General features: G+C 36.9%; 1 protein-coding gene across 1 annotated transcript in view; it reads left to right on the forward strand.

Annotated features, from left to right (window-relative positions):
* NME8 (NME/NM23 family member 8) overlaps positions 1-23,099 on the forward strand; it is a 31,865-nt gene that overhangs the window by 6,062 nt on the left and 2,704 nt on the right. Inside the window, exons 6-11 of the mRNA XM_043463095.1 lie at positions 3,163-3,279; positions 8,222-8,288; positions 9,302-9,375; positions 10,785-10,877; positions 11,980-12,161; positions 16,445-16,617. Coding sequence (XP_043319030.1) covers positions 3,163-3,279; positions 8,222-8,288; positions 9,302-9,375; positions 10,785-10,877; positions 11,980-12,161; positions 16,445-16,617 — 706 coding nt within the window. The remainder of the gene's footprint in view (positions 1-3,162; positions 3,280-8,221; positions 8,289-9,301; positions 9,376-10,784; positions 10,878-11,979; positions 12,162-16,444; positions 16,618-23,099) is intronic.

The following is a 23,099-nucleotide window of genomic DNA, read 5'->3' on the forward strand; positions in this document are numbered from 1 at the left end:
TGAAGATTCAGGTAACTGCTCACTTGTGCGATATAGAGCAAAAAGGAAATCCTTCCCTGAGAGGGTTTGGACTGTTTCTTTGCTGTTGAAGAGACCATTTTGACATTATAAATAATTATTTTAAAAACACGTCTCAAATATAACTTTTTGCTTCTGTTAAACTATAATCTTGCAGCTATTTTAGGGAAGTGAACGACAGAGTTAACTGAATTTTAAAAAATTGCACTATAGATCTTACTGTCAACTGGTAAGATGTGATGATTTATCTGAGGGGTAGCAAGCTGTTATTTATATGGGGCCAGACAGTAAGTATTTTCAGTTTTGCAGAAGTATCATCCCTGTATAATAGTTTGCAGACACCTGGCCTAGATGTAATTCAGGGAACCAGAATGAGTAACCACCAGAGGCAGGAATGGGCTTGCCAGGTTAATGTGCCCATGAGGTGGCTTTAGCAGCAGCAGTAGTTGGGAGCCTGGCACCCAGGAGGAGAGGCTGGGCAGGTGGCCCACATAGAGTCTGCAGCTTTGGGGTGGCCATCACCTGCCAAGTGAGTCAGGTCTGAGCAGCAGACCCGCGCCCACCGGAAGACGGGGCTCAAAATCTTCCTTTCATGCTGACAGGCTGCCATCATCCCGGGACTGCGGGATCCTGGCCTCTCCTAACTACCAACGAACTTTTCTTCCAACTCACTTCCTGCAGTCACGCCTCACTTTGTTATCACCCATTGCTCCCGTATTCAAAATCCTAATTCAAGAATCTCCATGGGGAATATAGTCAATATTTTGTAATAACTGCAAATGGAAAGCAACCTTTAAAAATTGTATAAAAATTAAAACTTAAAAAAAAAGATCTCAGTCCATGACTACAAAACCACCTTTGTTTTGGGCAGTGTTCTTAGCTGACAACAAATTCATTCCAGCCTGTTAACAGGAAGGGCTTTTTCAAGGGATATTAGAAAGCTCATGGAGGTCCATTTTAGTGGTAAATGGTAATTAGAGTGTCAGGTTTCATTCAGATCTTTCTCAACTGGATTCTTCTCTTTGGCCTTTGAATATGATTAAATCTTTCCAATTAAAAAAAAAATCCTTTTGATACTATGTCCCTCTCCAGCCTCCACTCACCTCTCTCCTCTACCTCAGAGCTAAATTTCTTAGAAGAGTTTCTATATTTTCACTCCATCTCTTCTCATCCCATTAATTCTCCAACCCATTCAATTGAACTTCTTTCAGATTATTCCACCAAACTGGCTGTTGCTAATGTATCCAGTTACCAGCCTGTTGTTAAATAGAGTGAATGCTTTCAGGTCTTCATCGTTCTGTACCTCTCAAATGTATTAAATGTGGTGGTCATGTCCTCCTTTTTGGAACAGTTGCTTCTTTTGACTTTTGTGACTTGATTTTCTTTCTGCTTCCTAGGTGCTACTCACTATCCCCCCCACCCATTCTCCTTTACAGGTTCACCTTTCTTTATTTAGCCATTACATATTGACTTCATTATGCTATAAATCTCCTTAGAAAACTTCTCCCAAACACAGTTTAAAATGTCACTTCTTATATATCAATAACTCAAATTAATGTCTTCAGCTAAATCCTACACTTTGAGCACGAGACTTGTGTATCCAACCGGTCCTTTGATCTTTCCTCTTGATAGCTCAAGGACATCTCACAATGAACTGGTCCAGTACTACACCCCTCCTGCCCTCCCCATCCCCATTGGAAATGTTATCTTCTAGTGTTGCCTCATCTGGTGAGTAATATCTTAACATACCCAGTTTCTCAAGCCAGAAACAGAAAAGTCATCTCAGTGACTTCTCTTTACATTACACCCCATCCACACCAGACCTTGGTCCTGTCAATTTCACCACCCAAGCTTGCCTCACACTCATCTCCTTCTTTCTATTCTTTCCATTTCGAATAGCACTGCCATAGACTGAGCTCCCATCTCTCCCATCTCTCCCATCTTCACCTCTAGGGTAACTTCTGATTTGTTTACAGATATCTTCTCTTGCTCCATCTGTAACCTTGTCTCCATATGGTAGGTAAAATGATTTCTACAAACAGCAGTTCTAATTGTGATCCCTGCCTCTGTTTAAACATTTCAGTCTTTCCACTGCACTTAGGATAAAGGTTGCATCCTCCCAAGTTGACCCACAAGCCTCTGCACATTCTGGCTCCCCTTAGCTATTGGGCTTTGTCTCATATCAGGCCTTTCCTTAGTTTCTCTGCTGGCCTCCTTATATACCATGTTTCTTTCCAGCCGTAGGACCCTCGCATCTCTATTTCCTTTTGCCTAGAATGATCTTTCTTCTTTTTATTTCTTACCTGTCCTTCACATTTTAAACCAAGAATTACTTCCTGACACTGATAAGTACCTTTACTAATCTACCTAACCAGAACAAATTATAGATGCTCCCAGCTCTTTGTACCTCCCGTAGTGGTTCCTGTCATGGCTTTTATTTCACATGTGTTTGTGGTTTTTTCCTTTTTTTAAGATAATTATATGGTACCAGGACTACTGGCTTCCCCAGTAAAGAATCTTTACTGGCTCAGCAGTAAAGAATCTGCCTGCAATGCAGGAGACATGGGTTTGATCCCTGGGTCAGGAAGATCCCCTGGAGAAGGAAATGGCAACCCATCCCAGTATTCTTAACTGGTAAATCTCATGGACAGAGGAGCCTGGCGGGCTACAGTCCATGGCATTGCAAAGAGTTGGACATGACTGAGCAACTGAACAACAAAAACCAAGACTATTATCTCATACCACCTTGCCTCGTACAATGGTAGTACACAAGTGTTCAGTAAATATGTGCTGAAAGATGGACAAAAGGGAAATAATATTAAAAATAGTGAGGGAGAGTAATGTTGGGAGGCCTGAACAGAGCCAGTAAAATTTAATGCATGGATGGCCTGTCTTTGGTTGTAGGAGAATTAGTGGTAGAAATAGTCATCTAACAGATGAATCAGAGGTAGAACTCAAAGAGGTGGATTTACCAAATGGACATACTTTCATACCACTAATATTTATTTTAAAATGGCTAATTACAGTAGCTAAAAAAGGACTGGTGAGGGTGTGGGTCAGAGTGGGGTGACAGTCTAGTTAAAGTATTAATTCTTGACTTATCCTGAAAATGAATTTCCTTCCTGCTTTTATTTCCCCTTATAGAATGGCACAATTGTTGCAAAAATCCAGGGTGCAAATGCACCACTTGTGAATCAAAAAATTATTACCTTGGTCGATGAGGAGAGGAAAATTGCAGCAGGTGAAATGGTTCGCCCTCAGGTAATACTTTGAATTACTAACAATTTTATTTTAAAAAATTTGTTTTAAAAATGATGTATTTCATCTTTTTTGCTGTTTTCCTGAAGTGTTTCCCCTAGTTTTATAACTATCTAGCTATCTAAATGGTGCAACCTTGTTGGGAAGTATTTTGATAATATGAATCAAAGGCTTAAAATAAAACATGTATCTTTTGACTGACAATTACACTCCATTAAGTTTCCTTAAGAAGATCATGAGACAAATAAAGAAAAGGATATTTATTTCAGTGTTGTCTATGTTACTAAAATTTTGGAACCAATCTAAATACCTAGCAATAGTGAATAGATGACATAAATGTAATGTGTCATAAATTATACGAATTCATACAGTAGAATATTATTTAGTACATATTAGCTCTGTTTATTGATATGAAAAGAGGGCCAAGGGAAACTGAAAAATGAACAATAGAGTATTATACTTTAATATGATGCTTAGAATAACATCCTATGTGTGTAAAGTGTACTACCTGGTAATAAGAAAGAAAATATTTTGAAATTTTGAAATGAATCATAAAGCATGTAGAACTATGAACATAATATACCATAAGAAAGAAAGTCAGTCACATAGGAAAGTGATTATAAATATGGACAGATAAATAGGAGTGACACATTGAAACATGCACACACATATACATACACAACAACAAAGACAAGAAGTGTGAATTTAAGAAACAAAAAGTAAAGACTAGCTGAGAAATAATGAAAAATAAAAATTATGAGAAGGTATAGGCTCAAGGCTGTATAAGTATCTGCTATAAAAACTATCAGCTTAAATCTGGAAAGGATTAAAAATTCCCAAAACAGTAATACTGGGTTAACTATTTGTATAAGAAAGTTATATCATTTCTTCATGGACATAAACAAATTTCAGATGAATGGAAGAGCTATGAAGAAACAAAGCATAAAAGTATTAGAAGAAAATATTGGAAAGCATTTATTTTGTCATAGGTTGAGAAAGGCCTTGAAAGTATAATATGAAACAGATATCAAAAAAGAAAAAATGGATATATTTGATTATTTAAAAGTTTGAATAAAATATAAAAGTAAAGCAGCAAACTTGGAGAAATGTTTGCACTGTGTCTCAATGTGTTAATATCCTTAGTATGTACAAAGTGTAAGCATTAGGGAGAAAAATGAATATTTTGATGGAAAACTGACAAATGACAAACATAGGGGATTTACATTTACAGTAGTGATTTTTCTCATTCCAGACCATGTTCCTTTACATTTTCAGGTTTCTTGTTTTTCAGGGAACCTTTGCCCTTCCTTTCTCTCTGTATCTCCCTCCCTCCCTCTTTCCACCCCCTCTACTTCTTTTTGAAGTTATAATAACTAGGAATTTTTGAAGGCTTACTGTTTGCTAAGATTTTAAAAAAGATATCCTCATTTAATCCTTACAGAAAGCATTTTACTCCTCACTTTTATTGAGATATAATTGACAGCTAACATTTTATTAGTTTAAGGTATATACCATAATGATTTGATGTATGTGGATATTAGGAAATGATTACTACACTTAATTGGACATAGCAACTGAACAACAACAACTGCTACACTTAGTTAACATTTGTCTTGTCATGTTTTCTGAAAAAATTTGTCATTAAAAGTTTTAAAAATCTACTCTTTTAGCAACTTTCACATACACAATACATAGCATTACCTATAGTCATTATGCTATACATTATGCCCTCTGAACTTATTTGGAAGTTTTACCTTTTGACCTCCTTCACCCAATTCCCCGATTCACCATACTCTGCCTCTATCAACTACCATTCTGTTCTCTGCGCCTGTGAGTTCATTTTTTCTAGATTCCACATATAAGAGAGATCATACAGCATTTATCTTTCTTTGACTTATTTCACATAGCATAATGCGCTCACACTCCATCTACATTGTCGCAAATAGCAAGATTTCTTCCTTTTTTATGAATGAATAGGATTTCATTGTGTATAGATACAATACCTTTATCCATCGTAAGTGTCCATTAGGTTGTTTTCATGTCTTGGCTGTTGTCAATAAGACTGCAATGAACATGGGAGTGCTTTTTGAGACAATCATTTCATAGTTGGTCATAATAGTCTTTTAAGATCCTTGTGTTTCTGTGGTATTAGTTATAATGTCTCCTCTTTCATTACTAATTTTATTTATTTGAGTCTTTTCTTTTTTTCCCTCACAATCTAGCTAAAGTTCTCTTTTGTGTATTTTTTTCAAAATCCAGCTCTTAGTTTCACTGATTTTTTTCTATTGTCTTTTAGTCTCTATTTTATTTATTTCTGCTCTGATCTTTATTTCCTTCATCTACTAACTTGGGCTTCATTTAGAGCCAAGCACTTGGGGCCCCATCTCTCCATTGGAAGTCTTAAAGTTGGGGGTACTCGATGTTGGTGTCAAGCCCTTCACTCCTTTGGGAGATGCTGGGAATTGTGAGTCCCCTCTCGATTTTATGTCTCTGTGTCAGGGAGAGAGTTTATGGTGAGATTGTGACAGCCTCTCCTACCCAATTTGGCATGTGTTTTTTTTTTCCCCTCATTTGTCTGATGCATAGGAATTGCCCGGTTGTTTTCTGGATTTCGCTCAGAGGGAACTGTTCCACAAATAACTATAGGTCTGGTGTGTCTGAGGGAGGAGGTGAGTTCAGGAGCCTCCTATGTTGCATCTTGAATCTGGACCTAGGGGAACCTTATGAAGCATTTGTGCTCAATAAGACAGGCTTAGAAACATTATGTCCTTTCCTTAGAAACGGGTAGCTAGTAGGCTGTAAAAGCAGAATTTGAAGTCAGGCAGCATGACTTTTAAACATTCTCCTAATTACTATACTGCATCTGGCTTTCGCTCTGTGTGCTCTGTACTATGGTTTTATTGTCATTGTTCTCATTATTCTTGCAGAATGACATCTTATTTTAATTAATTATAGTGGATATGTAAGAAATTTATTAATATCTGGTATTTATTTTATCTTATTCCATTCTGTTGGACTTTTCAATTATTTTGATTTCTCATCAATTGCCTTGTCTAGTGCAATAATAGTAATAAAATACAAGCCATAATGTGAGCCACATACAAAACTTATAATATTCTACTAGTCAATTAAAAACAATAAAAAAAGTGAAGTTAATTTTCAAACATCTTTTCTTATGTCTGACATATTAAAAACATGCCCATTTAAAGAGGTATTCAATATAACTTACAAGATTTTGCACAATTAGGTAACGCATAGACAAAATGAGAAGACAATCTATGAACTGGGAGAAAATATTTGCAAATGATGTGACCAACAAGGGCTTAATTTCCAAAATATACAAAGAGCTCTTATAATTCAACAACAACAACAACAACAAACAACCCAATTGAAAAATGGACAGAAACCTAAATAGACATTTCTCCAAAGAAGACATACAGAGATCTAATAGGAACATGAAAAGATCTTCATTACTAATTATTAGAGAAATGAAAATCAAAACTACATTGGGGTACCACACTTTACACCTGTCAGAATGGCCATCATTAAAAAGTCTACAAATAATAAATGCTGGAGACGGTGTGGAGAAAAGGGAACCTTCTTACACTGTTGGTAGGAATGTAAACTGGTGCAGCCACTATGGAGAACAATATGGTAGTTCCTCAAAAAACTAAAAATAGAGTTGCCATATGATCTAGCAATCCCACTCCTGGGCATATACCCAGACAAAACTATAATTCGAAACAATACATGCACCCCTAGATGAATGGATAAGGAAGATGTGGTATGTATATACACACACACACACATACCTACACACACAATGAAATATTAGTCAGCCATTAAAAAGAACAAAATCATTGCAGCAACATGGATGCATCTAGAGCTTATCATACTAAGTGACGTCAGTCAGAAAGAGAAAGATAAATATCATATACCACTTATATTTGGAATCTAAAATATGACACAAATGAACCTATCTATGAACCAAAAACAGACTCACAAATATAGAGAACAGACTTGTGGCTTCCAACGGAGAGAGGGGGCGATGGAGGGGAGGATTGGGAGTTTGGGATTAGCAGATGCAAGCTATTATTTATTAGATGTATAAACTGTATAGCACAGGGAACTATATTCAATATCCTCTGATAAACCATATTGGAAAGGACTATGAAAAAGTATATTTATAAAACTAAGCCACTTTTCTGTATGGCAGCAATTAAATGCAGCATTGTAAATCAACTATACTTCAATAAAATAAGAAAAAGATGTAGTCAATATAGGAAATAAGGTATTCCACATTCATTTTTTCAAACTAAGTCTTTGGAATGTGCTGTGTATTTTTCACTCATAGCACATCTTAGTTTGGACTAACCTCATTTCAAGCTCTCAAATATAGCCTTATGTGGTTAGTGGCTGCCTTGTTTGTCAGGGTAGATCCAACAAATACAAGACAGGTCACTATGAAGTTATAGCTGGCATAATTCTCTTATTTCTGATTATAACAGAAGTGAATGCTTTCAGTATAGCTATTTCCAAACATTTTTGATTCTGTAGTCCATTGAGAATCTATAATTATACAAACTTTTTGCCCTCAAAATGTATATATGTAAATATATAAACTTTTCAGGTAGTTTACAGAATCACAGAAGCATTTTCAGGGCTTCTCCAGAAACTAAGAATCTCTTATCCTTCCTAGGGTTTTACTCTATAGGAGGAAATTGACTATTGTTTTGAGAAAGACATTTTTTGATAAGTTAAGGAAGTGTCTTTCTGCTCCTAATTTACTCAGAGCAATGGTCAAGAATGGATCCTGAAGCTTACAAATGTTCTTTCCGCTTTAATTTCTATCCCTTTGATTATACATATTTACTAGAAACAAAATTTATAAAAACTCTCTATCATATTAAAATATAACTGTTTTATTTGCTTTTCTTTTTCACAGTATCATGAAATTGCATTTGTAGACTCAGATTCAGAGGATGCTGGGGAACCAAGCTATGAAAGTGTTGGCAAGTAAATTTACTTTAAAGTAATAGTGAAGGATTTGTGTACATGAATGATGTTCATTACAGCATCACTTGCAGCAGAAACCTTGTAATGACATCAGTGTTAATTGATAAGGACTGGTAGGATTAATGATGATTTGTGCAATACCAGACTCAGCTCTTAAAAAGCAATCTCTTTTGCTCCCCTTGCCTTGCCTTCAGCCTCTATGCCCGGAGTCTTTCAGAGATTACATTCAATCAGGGGCTTCTGTCCCCTATGAGTAATCTGGACAGTAGTTTCCTCCTACTTTATCCTTCATCATCTTTCCAAAACTTGTAAAAATTTCCTCCCTGATGACCTGCACTCCTAGTTTGCTTTATGGATGAACAACTTCCTGCCTTCATTGGAATATCTTGAGTGAGTGTGTGAATGTGTGTTCATACCCTGGAGGGATCAGAGGCAAACAACATGCTAGGTGAGCTATTCTGCACTAAAAACTAATTATAAGAATGTGTCGATAAATGTGGATAAACTCATAGACAGTTAAGCCATTGGTTTATAATGTTTGCTTGCACTGGAACTCCAGCCACTAGTGATACTGACCTGGACGGATCATTGGTGTGATTCTAAAGCACGTGAATTGTACTAAAATAACTAGTACTGGGAATTCCCTGGTGGTCCAGTGGTTAGGACTTCACATTGTCACCGCTGAGGGCCCGGATTCAACCCCTAGTTGGGGAACTAAGATCGCACAAGCCATGAGATGTGGCCAAAAAAATAAAATAACTAGTACCCACCTATACTTTTTTTTGGCCCTCTGACTATAAACTCTTGTGAATGTTTCTCCTGCATGCAAATACAGGAAATATACTTTGATTCTAAGTAGAAACTCTTTGGTAGTTGCAATGCCATAAGGACAAAGCTATTGATAGACAAAATTCATTGGACATTAGTAGTTTACGCTTGCAATTGTCAAATCATTCATTATCTAGACTTTGTGCCAAGAAAATGAAATCCATCCATTGTTTTTTCCTAGACCAAATATACACCATTGTTATTATAAAGCCTGATGCTGTGACTGCTAGAAAAGTTCAAGAAATTAAAGAAAAAGTAAGTAATATCTCCCAACAATAGTTTAAATTAATTGGAAAAGAAATCCCTTAATTTTCAATGTGGAGACAAGCTTATCACTTAGAGTAAACTAGAACATAAAGAACATCTGGTACTAGGTACCTCTAACGGCTTTGGGTGTTTTGTCTTACAAAGGCTCAATCTACTTAACATCTTTATTTAAATAACTCTGCTCTACTAGCATCCAATATAAAAGATAAAAGTTGCCGTTCTTATGTTGGATGATAACAAATTCTTTGTATTTAGTTGTCATCAGTGCAAACTTGTTATAAGCTCACATTAGCCTGCATTATTCCCTGAGTTGTCACAAATATATGGTCCTTTTAGATACATGATAACTTAAAGAAGCATTTAAGGTTTTGCTTTTAGAGCCCAAAGAAAAAATTTTTGGAGGAAAATTGCATGCTAATCTAAAAGTCAGCTTACTTCTCCTATAAAGAGCCAGATAGTAACGATTTTCAGGCTTATGGGGCATATGAGCTCTGTCACAGAAGTTTAACTCTGCCATCGTCCGGAGAAGGCAAGACGGTAAATAAACAAAGGGGCGTGGTTCTAGTAATCTTTGTTTCTAAACATGTGTGGTGGAAGGGGCTATGGTTTACTGACCCCTGAATAGAGATTTTGTGTTGAAACAACAAAGTTATATTAAAATTTGCAAGAATATTGCATGTGCAATAGAGGAGGTCACATGGAAAGCTATGTCAGGAGGGATTGGGTATCTTTGTGAATTTCCCATCATGCATTCTTTCTTCAGCCAAAGAAGCATTGATTAAACTACAATAAAGTAGATGGTCCATTTTGTACATTGTTATACTAGAGTGACATACACACTGAATCATTAAATTAAAAAATTTTAAGACAAAGCATGGCTGAATTTTAAATTCTATTCTTCCCTGTGATTTGGATATTTTTATTGCTGTCAGAGTAAGATATACTAGATTATAAGTTACAGATTTAACAAAGGTAAGCCTTGAAAAAAGTTAAGAGTTAAAATAATTTTGAAAATAGATGGTTAAAAATGCTTATAAATGTATGTCTTTTTGAATGATTTAGAAAGCTGTGACATCTTTCCTTGGAATTCAGTTAGCTCTTTTTTTTTTTTTTTTAATCTTGAAACGATTCACTTAAATAATAGAAATAGTGTGGAGTCTCTTGTTCAAGCAGTGAAAATTTAAACACTGACGTTGGGGGAGGCATGAAAAGAACCTTCTTTGTTTACATATTTTTGGGCCTCTTGCAACTTAGTGCCTTATGGATTGTGCTGAGGCATAATCATGTAATGCATTCAAATCTGGAAGATTTGTTAAGCCTAGGAAACAAATGTCCTTGACTTCTTTTACCTGTGGCCCCACTACCCATTTGGATCTGACCTTGCTCTCTAATTGAAGATTATCAAGGCAGGATTTGTCATAGAAGCAGAGGATAAGAAACCGCTTACTGAAGAACAAGTAAAGCACTTCTATAGTCAAATAGCAGACCAGGTAAGAAGTTAAAAAAAAATCCACTGTGTGCCAAATACAATGGGTTCCTATAAGTTTAGTATTCTCATTATAGAAAAAACAAATAAGTCTGACCAACCAAGCTCCAGATTTCCTTGGCGGTGTCCATATCACGGTTAATCCAAAGAGAGTGACTGTGGAGAAAGCTCCAGTAGACACAGAATCAGTCAAGCAAAAATGGATGCTCTGATTGTGTTTTATTGGAGCAAAGATCTTTTTATGATATGTGTCCTCTAAGACTCTGTGCATCAGCCCCCAGGAAGTGAGTATCCAGACCTTTCCTGTAGAGTCTGATCCCAGGTTGAAGGCTCCTTGTCATAAACTTCATAGGAAAGCTTTAATCCTTTCTTTACCTACATGTAAATCCTTTTTGCCAAGCTATTTTTAAAATTCTGTTTTGTCTGGGGTAATACAGTAAAGACTTTGTATTGGCAAGTCCAATGGCTTGGGTGTCAGGAGATGCAGGTTCTAGAAATGCACTGTCCAATATAGTAGCCATTAGATACATGTGGCCATTTGAACTTAAATTCATTACAGTTAAACAAAGTTACAAATTCAGAGTCTCAGTGGCACTAGCTATATCAAGTGCTCAGTAGCTGCCTGTGGTTACATATGCCGAAGAGCACAGAGCATGTTGGTCATCAGAGAAAGTTCTACTGAAAAGCACTTTGTACACCAGCTGCACCCCTCAGACCATCTTTCTTGGCCCTGGAAAAGGGTTGGACCAGTGACATCAGCATCACCTGGGAACTAATGAGAAAATCCAGTTCCGGGGCCCCACCCTAAACCTACTGAATCATAAAGTCTGGAACTGGACTCCAGAAAACTGTGTTCAACAAGCCCTCCAGTTGATTTGGAAGCATCCTATAGTTTAACAATTGTTATTAGACTGCCTTGACGATCAGTCCCTGCCAACTGTGACCTTCTGTCCTTCAGAGATGTGTTAGTTAACAGGAGGCTTGTGAGTAACTTTCTCTTGACCAATAATCATGAAGGGAAAGAGGTCCTTGACTTGGGTAGGGTTCACCATTGTAGTCTATCCATTTCATGAGCCTAATAATATTATTTTTATTTTATTTTGTAGCCTGACTTTGAGGATTTTGTTTCTTTTATGACAAGGAACCTAAGCTATATTCTAGTTGTTTCACAAGGAAAGGAAAAACAGCCTTCCTGGGATGATAGTGAAGTTAATTCTGAGACAGAATCTAAAGAACCGTGGGATGAACAAGAAGAGACGGCCAAGCCTTTGAGGATGAAGAGCAAAAGGTAGCTCCAGGCCAGGAAGCTTATTGTTTACAATGTTTTAGCAGGTAACATAGTATAACATATAGATATCTCAAATCTAAAGACAAACATCTCTATGTCGAAGCCACAGGTATTCTTTTCAGTCTAAAATTTTATATGATCAACAAAGCCGGAGTTGCCCTGAAAGTTTATGTCAAGCAGTTTCAAAAGGGAAGAAATTCCTGTCTCTCTAACACTGGGTGCTTCATGGCCCAGGACTCTGGCCCTGGCTTCATGGCCCAGGACTCCAGGGTTAGAATGAGACCAAGGCTGGTCCCTTCCAAACCATACCCCTTTCCTATCTCTCCACATTCCACTTCTGCCTCCCCTTGTCCTAGAGACAGCAAATGTCCTCTGTCCTTTTACTCAAGGCAGTTAGTGGTGATAAATTGCTAAGAACTAAATAGTTGCACAGTTTTTTGTTAACAGTTTGTAAATTTCAAAAGTGAACATAAGTCACTTTTATTCTTCTGAAGACTCAGAAAATCCAGCATTTAGCCTATGAGTTGTCAGAGGCATGTCTGAAAGAAAGGTGGGTTAGCAGGAGCAACTTCCAAGTAGCTGAGTCCTGAGGCTTCCTGATGTGTTTCTCCTCCTGCCAGGCAGCCCATCTCCACTGCGTGTTCTGGTTGAGCATCTTCAGAACTCTCCTTGTTATCTTATTAATAAATTACGGCAGGTTTTTTTTTAGTTGGTCCATCTGCTGGTTCCTAGCCATGTTATAATTTTTAGGCAGCAGGGAGACCCTAATAATATTATTTTTATTTTATTTTGTAGCCTGACTTTGAGGATTTTGTTTCTTTTATGACAAGGAACCTAAGCTATAGGTTCCTTGTTTTAAGTGAGATAGAGGGACTGGTAGGATAAACCAAGTGCTGACAAAGGTCTTTGTAAACAGTAGGAGTTACTGCGAGAGTTTTAAGAGAAAATGATACTTAGCAGTTGGGGAGCAGGCTTGGGTGGGAAATGTTGGGCTCAAGATACCAGGTTTCATGCCAGAATTTTTGAGCCATTTTTTAGAGTGTTCTGTGAACCACTATTAACATAGCTGGCATAAGAGGAGTCAGTGTTTGTTGGTGCTGTTGTACGGGTAGGGGTCTATTGCATCCAACTTTCAGAAGCAGTTGTTTAGTACACACATAATAAGATAATTTAAGCACTTGGCAGGATAGGGGTGGACTGAGATGTGTCAATGTTGTTTTGCAAAGTTTGCAGCATTTTTCTTTCTTTTGTTCCACGGCCAGTTCTAATTGTTGCTTCTTGACCCACGTACAGGTTTCTTGGGAGGCAGGTACGGTGGTCTGGTATTCCCATCTCTTTAAGAATTTTCCAGTTTGTGGTAATCCACACAACCAAAGGCTTTAATGTAGTCAATGAAGCAGAACTAGATGTTCTTCTGGAATTCTCTTGCTTTTTCTATGATCCAACAGATGCTGGCAATTTGATCTCTGGTTCCTCTGCCTTTTCTAAATCCGCTTGAACATCTGGAAGTTCTCAGTTCACGTACTATTGAAGACTTGGAGAATTTTGAGCATTGCTTTGCTGGCATGTGAGATGAGTGCAATTGCACGGTAGTTTGAGCATTCTCTGGCACTGTCTTTCTTTGGAATTGGAATGAAAACTGACCTTTTCCAGTCTTGTGGCCACTGCTGAGTTTTCCAAATTTGTTGGTATATTGAGTGCAGCACTTTCACAGCATCATCTTTTAAGATTTGAAATAGTTCAACTGGAATTCCATCACCTCCACTAGCTTTGTTTGTAATGTTGCTTCCAAAGGCCCACTTGACTTCATACTCCAGGATGAATAGGTGAGTGGCTACTAGGTCAGTGATCACATCATTGTGGTTGTCCGCGTCATTAAGAACTTTTCTCTATAGTTCTTCTGTGTATTCTTGCCATCTCTTCTTAATATCTTCTACTTCTGTTAGGTCCACACCATTTCTGTCCTTTATTGTGCCCATCTTTGCATGAAAATGTTCCCTTGGCATCTAATTTTCTTGACGAGATCTCTAGTCTTTCCCATTCTATTGTTTTCCTCTATTTTTTTGCATTGATCACTGAAGAAGGCTTTCTTATCTCTCCTTGCTATTCTTTGGAACTCTGCATTCAGATGGGTACATCTTTCCTTTTCTCCTTTGCCTTTCACTTCTCTTTTTTTCTCAGTTATTTGTAAGGCCACCTCAGACAACCATTTTGCCTTTTTACATTTCTTGTTCTTGGGGATGGTTTTGATCACTGCCTCATATACAATGTTACGAACCTCTGCCCATAGTTCTTCAGGCACTCTATCAGATCTAATCCCCTGAATCTATTTGTCACTTCTACTGTATAATCACTTCTCCTGGTGACTCAGAGGGTAAAGCGTCTGCCTATAATGCAGGAGACCCAAGCTCAATCCCTGGGTCAGGAAGATCCCCTGGAGAATGAAATGGCAACCCACTCCAGTACTCGTGTCTGGAAAATTCCATGGACGGAGGAGCCTGGTAGGCTACAGTCCATGGAGGGTCGCAAAGAGTTGGACACGACTGAGCAACTTCACTCACTGTGTAATCATAAGGGATTTGATTTAGGTCATACCTGAATGGCCTAGTGGTTTTCCCTACTTTCTTCAATTTAAGTCTGAATTTTGCAATAAGGAGTTCATGATCTGAGCCACAGTCAGCTCCTGGTCTTGTTTTTGCTGACTGTATAGGGTTTTACTGATCACATGGATCACAGCCTTGTCTAACTCGGTGAAACTATGAGCCATGCCATGTAGAGCCACCCAAGACGGATGGATCATGGTGGAGAGTTCTGACAAAACGTGGTCCACTGGAGAACGGAATGGCAAACCACTTCAGCATTCTTGCCTGAGAACTGCATGAACAGTATGAGAAGGCAAAAAGATATGACACTGAAAGATGAACTCCCCAGGTTGTTAGGTGCCCAATATTCTACTGGAGAAGGGAGAAGAAATAGCTCCAGAAGGAGTGAAGAGGCTGAGGCAAAGCGGAAACAATGCCCAGTTGTGGATGTGTCTGGTGATAGAAGTCAAGTCTGATGCTGTAAAGAGCAATACCGCATAGGAAGTTGGAATGTTAGGTCCATGAATCAAGGTAAATTGGAAGTGGTCAAATGGGAGATGGCAAGAGTAAACACTGACAGTTTAGGGATCAGTGAACTAAAATGGACCGGAATGGGCAAATTTAATCCAGATGTCCATTATATGTACAAGTATGGGCAAGAATCCCTTAGAAGAAATGGAGTAGCCCTCATAGTCAACAAAAGAGCCTGAAATGCAGTAGTTGGGTGCAATCCCAAAAATGACAGGATGATCTCTGTTCATTTCCAAGGCAAACCATTCAGTATCACAGTAATCCAAATCTATATTCTGCTTAGAAGAGACAAAGAATTGTCTTCAAAAAAAATTAAGAGATGGCAACAAAATAGCCCGAAAAAATAAAGAATTAGAATTGAATATTAAAAGTGTTAAGCTTGATAAAGAAGGACATGATGTAAAAGAAAACATTTGTGAAGAAGATACAGTGGTCAAAAAATGTATTCCGAAACCACACAGATGACATAATAAAAATATAAGTATTAGAAAGATAATAAGGAGAACTGGATATAAGTAACATTATGGTCATAGATCTCAATACAAAGCAGAGGAAAAAGCAAGGATATATAGGAATGGCAAATATGTATTCCATAATTGTGTGTAATAAATGATCTATAACATACGAAATATGAATATGTATAAACTTAAATCCCACAAGTAACTTTGTTTACAAAGAAAACCTAAACAAATTTTTAAAAATTAAAATCTTACCACATACATTTCCTGATTATAATCCAATAAAGTTGGAAATAAATAAATAATAAATTTCAAATAGAAAACATCTTATCTATTTGAAAACATGAAATGTGCTCCTAAATTAACCTAGATTCAAAGACAAAATTATAAGGAAAATTAGAAACTATCTGGATTGCTTTACATAGAGGAAAGAAAAAAAAAATTTTAAACATACTTTATTTTGATGTCTTTAATATCCTCTCATGAAATCAAACATATGTGATTTCATGTAATTGATTTTTGTGTTGGTTCAATAAAAATGGAATTAAATATATATTATTTGATGTAATAGAGATATAACTTATCTTTCGGTGAAGTTAAATATTCATTTGTTTTATTAAAATCTAAATTATTGTGAGAATATATTATCAGTTTTAATTTTCTGGCATGATTATTAAACTTCAGTTTATAATTATGTTTTGGATTTCAACAGTTTACAACAATATCTGGAAATACAACAAATATCTCAGTTTTGTGATGTTGAAGAGAATATAACTAATACTAAGTTTATTGAGGTCTTCATCCCTGATTTTAAAAAAATTAGAGGCATAAAATTTGAAAAGATACTGGCATTACTTCGACCAGCCCTCTTTAATGAAAGAACAGGTAAGAAACAAAGTATAAATTGTTTAACTACTTTGTACATATGATTTGAATAATTATATTAAAATATATTAGTTTAAAATTTAACATTCAAGAAAAAGCCCTTGAAGAAATTTAATTGTCACTGATTTACTAATTTCTCAATAAAAAGAATAAAACAATTTTATAGCTAAAAAGTTCAGAAAGTGCTTTCTAACCTAGGAATTTGTTAGGGTAGATTTAAGATACAAGAATTTTTATTATATATAATTATTATTATAGCTATTATAATAAAGGTTAGAAGTATTTATGTCTGAAATGCCTAAGTTCAACACTTAGGTAAAGTGTTATTAATAGTGTGATTTGGAAAAAATGTACTTTACCAAATCTTTCATGTTTAAATTCAGAAGGTTAAAATGCAAAAACATAAAGTGCCTAACACTTAAAAGGTGCTAGCTATTTTTAACCTCACAGAATAGAGTGAATATTGGCAGAGGAAGAACAGAAACTATAAAGTAACACTATTAATTCTTTTTTATATTCAGTGTATGGAAATAAACTGATACTTGTATGTTGACCTCATATTCTCTGACTTGCTTAACTACTTAGTTCTAGGGGGTTTTTGACATCATTTCCTTGAGAATTTCTGTTACTAGGGTTTCTGAGGGCCTTTCAGGTGGCACGAGGCGTTAAGAACCTGCCTGCCAGTGCAGGACACATAAGAGAGGAGGGTCGGGAAGATCCCACGGAGTAGGGCAAGGCGACCCACTCCAGTCTTCCTGCCTGCAGAATCCCATGGACAGAGGAGCCTGGCAGGCTCCAGTCCACGGGGTCGCGAAGAGTGGGACACGACTGAAGTGACTCAGCTCAGCACAGCACAGGATTTCTGAACATCAGACCTACTTACATTTTGGGCTAGGTAATTGTTGAGGGTGCTGCATCATGAGCTTTGGAAAATGTTCAGCCACATCTTTGGCCTCTACTCACTTCATGTCAGTCGCATCCCCTCGACTCCTAGTTGTGAAAATCAAAACACATCTCCAAACATTGTTAAATGCACTTTGAAGGATTGAGAACCACTGATGTGGACAATAATATAATCTAAAAATTGAGACAGTTTTGCTTCTTTCTTTTTAATATGTACACTTTTTATTTCTTTTGCTTGCCTTATTGTACTGGCTGGAACTTCCTGCATGATGCTGAATAATAAAAGAGATGACGGTACACAAGTTACCTTGCTCCTGATCTTAGAGTGAAAGCATTAAGTCTTTTACCATTAAGTGTCATGTTAGCTTTATATGCCCTTTATTTGGATTAAGGAAATTCTCACCTACTCCTAGTTTGGGGAGGTATTTTTTTTTAAATCATGAATGGATGTTATAATTTCTCAAAAAAATTTTCCTGTATCTACTGACATTTTTTCCTTGAGTTTAACAATATGGCAATTACTTTGATTTTTAAATATTTAACCAGCCTTGCATTCTCCAGATAAACTATACTTGGTTGTTGTATATTGTCTTTTATTGTCCTTTTTAACATATTGCTGGGTTTGAATTTTCAATATTTTGTTGGGGACTTGCTTGTAATGTCTTTATCTGGTTTCGCTATTAGGGTAATGGGTAAATGAAGACTTCATAAAATGAGATGAAAGGTAGTCACTGTTTTCTGGAAGAGATGGTGTAGAATTGATATTGCATCTTTTTAAAATCTTTCCTGGAATTTACCAGTGAAGCTTCTTGAGCCTGGAGTTCTCTTCTTTGGAAAGTTTCACTTGCCTTTTTAAACCTTGAACAATATGTATGTTTTTTAGATGAATAGACTTTATATTTTAGAATAGTTGTTTATTTACAGAGAAATTAAGATATTACAGTGTTCCCATATGCCTACTCCCATAATAATTTCTTCTAATAATATTTTATTGTGATACATTTTTATAACTAGTGAACCAATATCAATACACTGTTATTAACTAAACTTCATAGTTGATGTTAAGGTTTGCTCTTTGTGTTGCACATTCTGTCGGTTTTGATAAATTCAGTGTCATGTGTCCCTTTTACAGTATCATATGTCGTAGAACCACTGCCCTAAAAATCCCTGTTCTTCTCCTATTTATCCATCTCCCCCTCCTAACCCCTGTTGTAATCTGACCTTTTTACTGTCTCTGTAGTTTTGCATGTTCCAGAATGTCATAGAGTTGAAATCATATAGTGATAAATTTCTCTTACATAACTATATACACTTAAGGTTCCTTTATGTCTTTTTGTGGCTTAAATAGCTTACTTCTTTATAGCTGAATAACATTATATTGTATGAATATACCAGCATATGTCTAGCTACTTATTAGAGGACATCTTCATTGCATCCAGTTTTTGGCTACTATGAGTAAAGCTGCTATAGGCAGCTTTATTATGAGCATGTAACATTGGTGATAAGGATATCTCTGATGTATTGAGTCACTAGGGTTTTAGGTTTAATTTTCTACACAATATAATCTTTATCCTACCAGCACAACAACCTGCTGCAAAATACATCTCAGTTCAGTTCAGTCACTCAGTCATGTCCGACTCTTTGCAATCTCAAGGACTGCAGCACGCAAGGCTTCCCTGTCCATCACCAACTCCCGGAGCTTGCTCAAACTCATGTCCATTGGGTCGGTGATGCTATCCAACCATCTCATCCTCTGTTGTCCTCTTCTCCTTTTGCCTTCAATCTTTCCCAGCATCAGGGTCTTTTCCAGTGAGTCAGTTCTTCGCATCAGGTGGTCAAAGTATTGGAGTTTCAGCTTCAGCATCGGTCCTTCCAGTAAATATTCAGGATTGATTTCCTTCAGGATTGACTGGTTTGATCTCCTTGCAGTCCAAGGGACCCTTAAGAGTCTTCTCCAACACTAGAGTTCAAAAGCATCAATTCTTTGGTGCTCAGCTTTCCTTATAGTTCAGCTCTCACATCCATACATGACTACTAGAAAAACCATAGCTTTTTTGGACTTTATTGGCAAAGTAATGTCTCTGCTTTTTAATATGCTGTCTAGGTTGGTCATAGCTTTTCTTCCAAGGAGCAAGCATCTTTTAATTTCATGGCTGCAGTCACCATGTGCAGTGATTTTGGAGCCCAAGAAAATAAAGTCTGTCACTGTTTCCATTGTTTCCCCATCTATTTGCCATGAAGAGTTGGGACCAGATGCCATGATCTTAGTTTTCTGAATGTTGAGTTTTAAGCCAACTGTTTCACTCTCCTCTTTCACTTTCATCAAGAGGCTCTTGAGTTCCTCTTCACTTTCTGCCATAAGTGTGGTATCATCTGCATATCTGAGGTTATTGATGTTTGTCCTGGGAATCTTGATTCCAGATTGTGTTTCATCCAGCCCGGCATTTTGCATGATGTACTCTGCATATAAGTTGAATAAGCAGAGTGACAATATATAGCCTTGACGCACTCTTTTACCAATTTGAAACCAGTCTGTTGTTCCATGTCTGGTTCTAATTGTTGCTTCTTGACCTGCATACAGGTTTCTCAGGAGGCAGGTACAGTGGTCTGTGATCCCCATCTCTTGAAGAATTTCCCATAGTTTGTTGTGATCCACACAGTCAAAGGTTTTGGCATAATTAGTAAAGCAAGAAGTAGAGGTTTTTCTGGAATTCTCTTGCTTTTTCTATGATCCAGTGGATGTTGGCAACTTGATCTCTGGTTCCTCTGCCTTTTCTAAATTCATCTTGAACATCTGGAAGTTCACAGTTCATGTACTGTTGAAGCCTATACATGTACTGCTGAAGCAAAATACATCTAATTGATAATAACAGCTGAGTGTGGAAAGCTCTATGATAAGAGATGTCTCACTGGATATCGAATAGGATATGCAGCCCATAATTGAGTGGAAAGGTAAGTATGGCTTAATTAACCAGGGACAGTTACATGATACTTCATGGAAGAAGCACTGTTTATGCAGAGACTAAAAAGTCAAGCTTGAATTAGCCAGGAAAAGGAGAATCTTGAGTAGTTTCAGTGGAGTGCTTGCCACAAAAGTCAGTCTCAAAACTGGGGTGAGAGATTATATACAAAGAAGTCAGAACAATTCAGAATTAAAGAAGTAATATTTGACAGATTTGTAAATGTTATTTTGAGATTGGAAAAATCTGACTGTAGATTAATGCTCATGGGAAGGAATCAACCAGTTGAAGTTACAAGAAAGAAAAGTTTAGGACAGGCTAAGGTCACTGAGATGAGTCAGGAGGAAATAATTTCTGTAGCAGATGTATAGGATTGGACTGAGAAGAGATTTTTATTCTATGTAGCAAGAGAGAAAGAGGGCCGGATAGCCACAGATCCAGTTTATAGGTTTGTGGCAGGAAGTTGAGGGGTTTGTCTTCCATTACTTGGTTTCTCTGTAAATAAGAAGCAGTGTTATTGGCTGAGAGGAGAAGAGGCAACCCTGTTGTGTACATGATCCACCAAAGGCCAGCACTTTTCTTGATCTATGTATTTTCTACCCGCTTTCCTGAGTGTTTCACACTTGAAAATGTCCCTTATTTTCTGGCAACATCACTTTCTCCCTTGCTACTGAGTTTTCCCTGTTAGCACAAAAACATGGTCCAACATAATAATAAACAAAATTCAATGAAATAAAAACACAACCAGAAAAACTGCCTTGGCTCCTCCGCCCCCTCAGCTGACACCCCATTTCTCTACTCCTCTGCAGTGGACACTGCTCAAGGAGTTGTCTGTGCTCAGTGAATCGCCTTCTTGACCCTCACCCACTCCTGAACCCCCTCCAATCGAGCTTCTGTCAGAACTACCCTAGTCAAGTTCACCAACGACCTCCAAATTGCCAAATCTAACTTTCAAATGGCCTGTCTTCTGTTCATAGTTCTCAGTAGTATTTACCAGTTTCTGCTTCCATACTGGTCACCTGGTTTGGATTGCCCCTGAAATCCTGACTCTTGTTCCTGGGAAACAAATACAATTTTTTCAATTTTTCTGAGCAAGGCAAATCTACCTCCAACCAAGTTGCAAAGATCTCACCTTCTACTCAATAATTTGCTGAAATAATTTTTCCCAAACAAATACAGTTTTCTCCTACAAAGAATTTTGGTGACAGCTGTTAGTGTCATAACATATTGCTATTGTGATATGCAAACCATACTAATATTTAAGGATGGCATAAAGGTGTTAATTAAAAAGGGGGAAAAACAAAATTTGAAGTTGGTTAGTCTCTTATCACTCTCCCTCCCCCTCTTGCTTGACTCTTGCCTCAGTTTTTGATTATTTCGTGTTAACTATGTTTGCCATTTGGTAGTAAATGGTAATTCATCACTCTTTAAATAAATGGTGACCTTTATTGATATTCTGGGTCACCTCAAGAAATTCTAAAGCAAAGTCCATGTGGATTATTTAACTTGAAGAAAACAGACATCTTCACCATATTCTCATGTATTTTCAAGAAATATAATATACCTCTATTCAACTCATCTATTACGTCTTTTATTCAGATATGATAGTTTTCTTCATTATAGTTCTTGTTATCTTATTTTTCAACTGAATATGGGAATATATGCAATGTTCTTTGCTCTAAAGTATTCAGTCAATAAAAGGTAAGCTGTTCATAGTAGTTGTTTTAGTACCAGCCATTTCTTTTCAGCATTATTCCTAGTTTTTAACCCCATAGTGAATGAATGACACTTCCCCCCCAAACTTACTTTCTAAGTAAGAAAGACAATGGCTTCTGTAAATTTTTATTTACTGACTCCCTTACTGAATTATGTTATTTAATACTATTAACCTTTTAAAAATACTCCTGAATTTTCCAAACAGCTTATATGCAAACACTGTTATCCATTTTGTTCAATTTTGTTATTTTTATGTATGGCTTAGTACTTCCAGAATAACTATTAAATAATTAAAGGCCAGTATGATAACATTTTGGCTTTGTTCTACTCCTGACTGCTTTTAATGCCTCCAGTGATTTCAATTATGATGTTTGCTTTAGGTTTTAGGCAAAAATCTCTATACTCTAAAATATTTCTATCTGCCACATGGTATGAAAAGATTTTGAATGTAATCCAGTGACATGTCTTTTGATGGCATATTTTGAAATTTATATTTTGTTTATAAACAGGTGTGCAGTGGATGTATTTAGAATTTTTCTTATACAAACTAGTTTTCATGCTTTTCACAGTCCTTAGGTCCATTAATTTCCCACTTTTTGCTCAATTATATTTCATCTTTCAGTTATCTAGAGCCTATATTTAAGCACATTAAAAAAAGATATGTACCTAGTTATTTTGTTTTCTGAAAGTGAAAGTCACTCAGTCATGTTCGACTCTTTGTGACCCCGTGGACTATACAGTCCTTGGAATTCTCCAGGCCAGAATACTGGAGTAGGGAGCCTTTCCCTTCTCCAGGGGATCTTCCCAACCCAGGGATCAAACCCATTCTCCTGCATTGCAGGTGGATTCTTTACCAGCTGAGCCACAAGGGAAGCCCAAGAATACTGGGGTGGGTAGCCTATC

The sequence above is a fragment of the Cervus canadensis genome, chromosome 3, assembly GCF_019320065.1.
Source record: "Cervus canadensis isolate Bull #8, Minnesota chromosome 3, ASM1932006v1, whole genome shotgun sequence".
Lineage (NCBI taxonomy): Eukaryota > Metazoa > Chordata > Mammalia > Artiodactyla > Cervidae > Cervus > Cervus canadensis.